General features: G+C 54.6%; 1 protein-coding gene across 1 annotated transcript in view; it reads left to right on the top strand.

The window, feature by feature from the left end:
• The window catches only part of UHRF1 (ubiquitin like with PHD and ring finger domains 1), a 30,302-nt gene that overhangs the window by 5,497 nt on the left and 17,035 nt on the right, over positions 1-7,770 (top strand). Inside the window, exons 3-5 of the mRNA XM_064572858.1 lie at positions 4,614-4,877; positions 5,380-5,540; positions 7,510-7,725. Coding sequence (XP_064428928.1) covers positions 4,614-4,877; positions 5,380-5,540; positions 7,510-7,725 — 641 coding nt within the window. The remainder of the gene's footprint in view (positions 1-4,613; positions 4,878-5,379; positions 5,541-7,509; positions 7,726-7,770) is intronic.

Genomic DNA, 7,770 nt, shown 5'->3' with positions numbered 1-7,770 from the left:
CCACCACTTGCCAAACTCCGGGACGTGTGTTTCCTGCCTCTGGGCAGCACCCGGCACCCTGTAAAGTATCCCTGGAAAATGTTACGAGGGGGCAGAGAGTGGACAGAAACGGTAGACATGGCAAGCTTTAATCTCAGTTTCCAACAGGAACCAACATGCTTAGCTGTCAGATTGTATACGTGTTTACTTCGCTTTTACACGGTGCGCGTGGCCAAAAATTCCAAACGTCCAGAAATGTCCAGAAAGCATACTTGGATTAAAACAGAGAGGAAGACATAAACACTGTGGGCAGTTTTGTCTTTCGACTTGAATCTGCTGTATAGGGTTACGTGCCCCAAATCATACATATGTGTCCTATTACAGGCGGTTTGAGGGATTTTCAGTGCAAAGTTTGCTTCTATGAGTTGTCAACTTCAGGTTTAATTTTAACATCAGGACCTCTAATGTGAGGTGCAGATCATCTGTTGTGCAGTGTTTGTAGCTTTTATTAATACCGTTATTCTTGGTTGGAATTTTTGGATTTTTTTTTTTTTTTTAAAGACTTTAAGTAATCTCTGCACCCAACAACCCCGAGATCAAGAGTTGCGTGCTCCTCCAACTGAGCTGGCCAGGTGCTCGAGAACTTTCAGATACTGATAATGAATCTGAATGTAGAACACGTTGGCGTGAGGCAGGCCTGGGCCCGGCCTCTCTCCCCCACTGTGGTTCCCAAACGTTTGTGCACAGCTTTGGGCAGGCAGGGTGGAGGGATAGGGGCACACAACACACACCCTCTCCTGTAGCAAAACAGTTGTGTAGCCTTCCTGTTGACTGCAAGGGCCCTTCTGGAAAGTTCTAGAAATGGCCGCAGGAAGCAGCCAGATAAGCTTGTACCGGGAGGTAGAGCCCTGTGCCAGCCTCCCCTAGCCTGAATGCCCCCTTCCCTGCCCCGTTTGTGCCTCTGTCTGTGTTCTTGCCTCAGTAGGCCCGTTGGCTTCCTGCACAGAGCCTGTGCCTGAGCCAATCCGTAAGCTGATGGAGCCTGGCTTCCTGACCCGTCGTGGATGTGAGGGGCCCGGTCATGCTCCTGGTTCCAGCTTTCCCCCTGCCTCTCCGTTGTCCAGGTGCCTTGGTTTATGCTTTATTTCCCGTCCCCTGATTTGTCCTTGTTTCCCTTGATACATGCGGGAGTCGTGTCTGCTTTGCCGCATTTCCCTGTCACGTGCACCTGTGTGACGAGGCCACGCTTTTCCCCACAGTTAAGGCTGCTGTGAACGCCCTGTGAGGTCCCTGTACGTTTCTCTTGGGCACACACGTGAGGGTCTCTCCAGCTCAGTGGTTCTCCCCGGGGGTGATGCTGCTCCTCTGGGGATGCTTGGCGGTGTCTGGGGACGTCTGTGGCTGTCACATCTGGGGGTGCTTCTGGCATGGAGTGGGCGGGGCTCAGGGATGCTGCTCAGCCCCCCAGAGTGCCCAGGACGGCCCCCCACAGAGCGATTGGGCCCGATGTCCGCAGTGCCGAGGGGATGTCTGCCTCACGAGGTGCTGGGCCCCAGGGTACATGTGTCTTGTTCATTTCTAAGGCCATTTGGCCTGCCTTCTGCTGGTTTCCTTGTCCCAGTTATACTGGGGATGCTTGTGTTTCTTCATCTTTTCAAATTAACATATTTATCGGGCGCCTGGGTGGCTCAGTTGGTTAAGCGACTGCCTTCGGCTCGGGTCATGATCCTGGAGTCCCGGGATCAAGTCCCACGTCGGGCTCCCTGCTCGGCGGGGAGTCTGCTTCTCTCTCTGACCCTCCCCCCTCTCATGCTCTCTATCTCATTCTCTCTCTCAAATAAGTAAATAAAATCTTAAAAAAAAAATTAACATATTTATCGTGAACTTATGTGTTTATAGGCTTATTTACATTTACGTATTTGTTTCTGAGTCTTAGGTGCTTAACCGTATCAAGAGGGAGGTTCAGTGATCTCTCCTATATCCTGCCTCCCACACGCCCAGTCCTCCCAGCTACCAGCCTCCGCACCCGAGTGGCACGTCTGTTACATTCAATGAACCCACATTGACCCATAGTTGACATTAGAGTCCGTTCCTGATGTTGTGCATCCTGTGGGCTTGGACAGAGGGAGGAGCCTCCCGGCCCTGAAGCCAAGGTCCTCTGTGCCCCACCTTATCAGTCACACCTCCTCCCCCAGCCCCTGGCCCGCCCCCACTGATCCTTCTGCTGTCTCCACAGTTTGGTCTTTTCCAGAATGTCACAGAGCTGGCATCATATGGTATGCACCTTTCGTGGACTCCTTTTTTTACTTTTTGAAAAAAACAACAACAACAAAACGCTTTATTGAGATGTAATTCACATGCCATACGATTCACCGCCTTCCAGCCTGTAATTCGGTGGTTTCCAGTGTCTTCAGAGTGGTGCAGTCGTCACCGTAGGCAACGCTAGTACATTTTCTTCACCTACGTACTTTTTAGTATCCCCTTCTCAGCCCTGGACAACCAGTCACCTGCTTTGCCCATGGATGAGCCAGTTCTGGACGTGTCACCCACGTGGACTCACACCCCATGTGGCCTTCTGTGTCCGGTTCCCTCCCTGAGCGTCGTGGGCTCGGGGTCCATCCCCGGGGCAGCGCGTGTGGGCGCCTCTGCTGTTCGTGCCGAGGGACGCCCCCGTGTGTGGGGCACACGTGTGTATGTGTGCCCCCGTCGATGGACGCTGGGTTGTTTCCACCCTTAGGCTGTTGTGAGTCCTGCTGCTGTGAACATGCGTGTGCAGGTTGACTTGTCTCTTCCTTCGCATCTGTGTCCCCTCTACCCATTGTCACCGCTGCCCTGTGTTGGCCCTGTGGGGGGGGTGGCATCGAGTCTCCCCCCACCCTGGCCTCCCCGTGGTCCGTGGGCAGGGCTGGGCACATCGGAGGTTCCCCCCTCACCCCAGGCAAAGCCGTGGAGCGGGCCCTGGAAACCCCGTGGCTGTAGGCAAGTGTTGGTGTGTTCAGATGCCTTTTTCTCGGGGAGTGGGGCGACCATTCATCCGATGCCCAGGTTTATGCTGAATAAACTCCAGCAGCCGCCGCAGTGAAGGGCTTTGGACCCTGGAGCTCGCTTCCCTGTGACCCCAGGGGCTGCTTGCATACTGACGGCATCCAGGCCTTGGAACCAGCAACTTCTGGTAAACATTGGGAAGGAAGGAAAGTTGATTATTCGTGTCTTTGTTTCCCTTTCTCTTTTTTTTCTTTAGGAAGCTGCTTTTGAACCGGGTAGTGCTGCCCTCAGGGGACACTGGCAGTGTCTGGGGGACATCTCTGGTCCTCATGACCGGGAGTGCTCCTGTCATCGAGTGTGTGGGGTCAGGGATGCTGCTTCCCCACAGTGCCCAGGATGGCCCCCTGGAGAACAGCCCGGTCCTGTATGCCCCCAGTGCTGAGGGCGGAGACCTGCCTTAGGGACATCGGGAGAGAACAAGATGCACTTGAGGGTCCTTGTTGGGTGCCATGGGACAGTTTATAGTAAGAGATAAGTCCTCGGCCTTTTGTGCCACCGGGATGCGGCTCAGATGACATAATTCCTTCGCACACCCTTGCCAGGCCACGGCCAGGGTGGCAGACCTGAGCTGTGCCAGCACACAGGATCCCGTCAGTGACTCGTGTGTGGGGGGGGATTCAGAGAAAGGCATTCGTAGAGGGGCGGAGCTGGAGCCAGAGCTGGAAGGAAACCAGCGAATGTTGGGTCTGTGTCTCCTTTGGTTCATAGCGGCTAGGGTCTCTCCTCGGCACCATGAACATCGGGGCTGGATTGTTCCCTGATGTGAGCGTGTCCCGGGCACCGTGGGAGGGTGGGGAGCATCCCTGGCCCCACCCCAGTCATGACAACCAGGACGACCCAGGTGTTGTCAAGCGTCCCTGGGGAGGGCAGGGCAGGATCACCCTGGGTGAGACCCCCTGGGTCAGGGGATTCCACTGAAACCCCCCCTTCCCCCCCAGGAGTCTGTGTTCTGTAACCATCTGACCCGCTGAGGTTCTGGGATGTTGCACACATTGGAATATATACACTGATTGGGGGGGAGGGGTGACTCTCCCACGTTGGGGTCACTCTGGTTTACACCGTCTGACCCGTTGGGGATTGATTCTGGTGTCTGGTGTGAGCAGGGACTGGACTTAATTTTTTTTCTGTAAGTAATTAATGCAAAGTTTCTCTGCCTTGACACTTGCAGACGTTTTGAGCCAGGTCACCCAGTGTTCCCTGGAGGGCAGGCTTGTCCTCAGGTTGGCACCAGTGATAAAGGCGGTGTATTGTTACTGTAATAAAAGTGACAAAAGAGCGAATATTAAGAAACGCTCCCCTGACGTGTGATGGGTGTACCCAGCACGGCTGGTCATGCTGGGTGCTCACAGGACATTCTTCGGGTGACGCAGGGAATCCTCCTTCGCGAGGCTCTAAGGCCTGAAGGATGGGGGTGACCGTGTGTACCCCGCCCCCGGCAGTATTGATCTAGATCTGCTGTGATCTAGATTCTGTCCTCCATGAGGGCAGATTTGGTCCTTTGCTCGCGGCCTGTTCCTGCTGCCTGTCACCCAGAAGGCGCGCGCTAAATGGCTGGCGGGCCGGTGACCTTTGTCTTGGTGTCTCTGCAGATGGAGGACGGCCACACTCTCTTTGACTATGACGTTCGCCTGAATGACACCATCCAGCTCCTGGTCCGCCAGAGCCTTGTGCTCCCTGCCAGCAACATCAAGGAGAGGGACTCGGAACTGTCGGACACGGACTCAGGCTGCTGCCTGGGCCAGAGTGAGTCTGACAAGTCCTCGAACAGCGGTGAGGCGGCCTCGGAGGCAGATGGGAAGGCGAGCTTGGCAGATGAAGACACATGGGACGAGACAGAGCTGGGTCTGTACAAGGTGAGTCTCTCGCAGAAGGTTTGGGGTGGAGCGTGCTCCCCACGTGGCCGCTCTCTTCACCCCCAGGGCCCCAGGTAGCCTGCCTTGTGCCCCTCCATCATCACTGGCTTTCCAGTAGCCCAACTGCAGGGTCAGGCGAGCTGCCCTCCTTCCCTTGGCTGGGCCCCCTGGTCTTGCTGTGCACATCGCCAGTGGGTGGGCTCCCGAGGCTTCTCTGTGGAAACAGAGTACTCCAGCATCCCTTCGTGATCCTTGACGGCAAGTGTCGTGTCTGGGTTTTGCGGGGATCTCTCTCTGCCCTTCTCAGTGGAAGGAGAATAAGAGAATCACCAGGCCCCGACGTCAGCAGTGCCGTAGCTAGGAAATCCTATTACAGTCACTTGGGTTTGCGTCCCGATCCTGAAGCATCCAGCGCCTGAGAACCCAAGCAGTCTCTGGTCCGTGCTGCTGGTCGGACTTGTCTTCTCTGGGTTGGATGAGAGTGTTTTCTTGTTCCTGGCAGGCCAACGAGTATGTCGATGCTCGGGACACGAACATGGGAGCGTGGTTCGAGGCCCAGGTTGTCAGGGTGACGAGGAAGGCCCCGTCTCAGGACGAGCCCTGCAGCTCCACCTCTAGCTTGACGGCGGAAGAAGACGTCATTTATCATGTGAAATACGACGAGTGAGTATCACTGTCGTTGGGTGGGCTGGGGTGTTGGCTGTGTCCGTGGGACCTGGAGTTTGGCACAGGCTTGGGGATGATGATTAGGATTTAACCACCCAGAAGGCCACCGCTAGAGGACTGACGTCATGGGGACCCACAGCTAGGCTGAACCCCTCCTCAGGTCATCTAGTTGGAAATGTGCCCCCCCCCCCCCCCGTTGCCTGTCGTCTTCTGTTCATACCATGTATCGCCACTGCATGAAGCCTTTCTAGTTTGTTGTTTGTCCCTTACTGGCATGCACAAGTACTTAGCACTTAACCGTGTGCCGGGCACAGGGACTCCTTGTCTATGTGTGTAGAGGAGGTCTTGGACGGGCTCAATGGCCACCACAGGATACTACAGGCTAGGTGGCTAGATCTCACGGTTCTGGAGGCTGGAAATCCCAGATCATGGTGCTGGCGGGTTCCTGCTGAGGGCCGTCTTCCTGGCTTGCAGACTGGCTGTCTTTTCGCTGCCCTCACGTGGTCTTTCTTTTGTGAGTCTGAGAGAGAGAGAGAGCGCCCTGGTGTCCCTTCCTCTTCTTGTAAGGACTCCAGTCCTATTGGATTAGAGCACCACCTCTATGACCTCGTTCAACCCTATTTACCTCACCAGAGGCCCCATCTCCAAATGTAGTCACATTAGGGGTTTGGGTTTTACCATGGGGATTTTGGGGGACACAACTCAGTCTGTAACTGAGGGCAAGCGGGCCTCGCCACTGAGAGCTCACATTCTGGGGGCTGTAGGGGCCTCTTCCCTGCCAGTTTCTGGCACCTCCTCAGCTTAGCTCTGTGGAAATTATCGGAGTAGTTGGATGAATGAGTCAGTTGGCGCAGGACTCCCAGCCTCCTGGTTGGGGTTGTGAACTGCAGCCTTGGGGCCAAATCCCGCGACCTGGATTTGTAAAGAAAGCTTTATCAAAGCCCATAGTCGCCCATTTGTTTCTGTTTCACCTGTGGCTATTTTCCTTGGTGATAGAGTTGAGGATTTAGAGACCTTCCAGCTCACAACGCATCTGACCCTTTACAGGAAAAGTTCGGCAACCCTTGTTCTTGGTGATTTCCTGGGGAAAAGGGAGTGCTCAGCCCTATGGGGAGTTGACGTAGATTAGGGATTCCTCCTCAGCGGAGGTTTAACTTTGTTGTTGAGAGAATGTTTCTTTCAGTCCAAGTATTTTATGCCTTTTTTGAGGCTGTTAGAATATTCCTGTGTATCTGGAATAATGAATTCCTATTGTATTCTAATATCCAGTAGGTTATATAAGTGGAATGAGGTGGTAGACCCCTATCCAAAAGCGCCTTCCGGTACAGACCGGTGGACGCAGTGCAGGGTTTGGCCTCCACACATGTCCCATATATTTGTTCCCCAGGGCTGCAAAAACAAAGGACGTTGGATCGAGTGGCTTGTAATAACAGAAGTTTATTCTCTTGTTGTTCTGGAGGCCAGAGGTTCAAAATCAAGGGGCCGGCAGGGCGCCACTCCCCCTAAAGGCTCCCTCTTTGGCTCTTACAGCTTCTGGTGATGGCTGGCAGTCCTTGGCTTGTGGCCCCATCCCTCCATTCTTTGGCTCTGTCTTCAGGTGTTGCTCTCCATCTGTCTCATTCCCTCTTCTAAGGACTCCAGTCACTGGATTTAGGGTTCCCCCCCTGCAGTGTGACCTCATCTAAGCTTGATGACATCTGCAGAGACCCTGTTTCCATGTGAGGTACCAAGGATTAGGACTCCCAACATGTCTTTTTGGGGGACACCGTTCAACCCACAACACCTTCTGTAATTTGTGTCTTCTCGGCCTGGGTATTTTCCATACTGGGAGATGAGATCTTCGGGGTGACCAAGTAACCCGAACCCATGTTGGCACAGCCTTTTCTGCCTCGGCTTCTATCTCCCGTCAAGGGAATGAAGTTGGGTGTGACCCCGGGATCTGATAAGGATGGGGTTTTCCTCCCAGCTACCCAGAGAATGGAGTGGTCCAGATGAGTTCCCGTGACGTCCGGGCTCGTGCCCGAAACATTCTCAAGTGGCACGAGCTAGAGGTGGGCCAGGAGGTTATGCTCAACTATAACCCCGACAATCCCAAGGAGCGTGGCTTCTGGTACGATGCAGAGATCCTGCGGAAGCGTGAGACCCGGACAGTGCGGGAGCTGTACGCCAACGTCCGGCTTGGGTGAGTGGCACGCGGCCCTGAGGCTGTCCAGCCAGGGCTCCAGAG

The sequence above is a fragment of the Mirounga angustirostris genome, unplaced genomic scaffold (assembly GCF_029215605.1).
Source record: "Mirounga angustirostris isolate CCGP_5_RB_7025 unplaced genomic scaffold, mMirAng1.0.hap1 SCAF_1, whole genome shotgun sequence".
Classification (NCBI taxonomy): Eukaryota; Metazoa; Chordata; class Mammalia; order Carnivora; family Phocidae; genus Mirounga; species Mirounga angustirostris.
The sequence above is the reverse complement of the archived record's forward strand: the minus strand, read 5'-3'. Positions and strand labels throughout refer to the sequence as shown.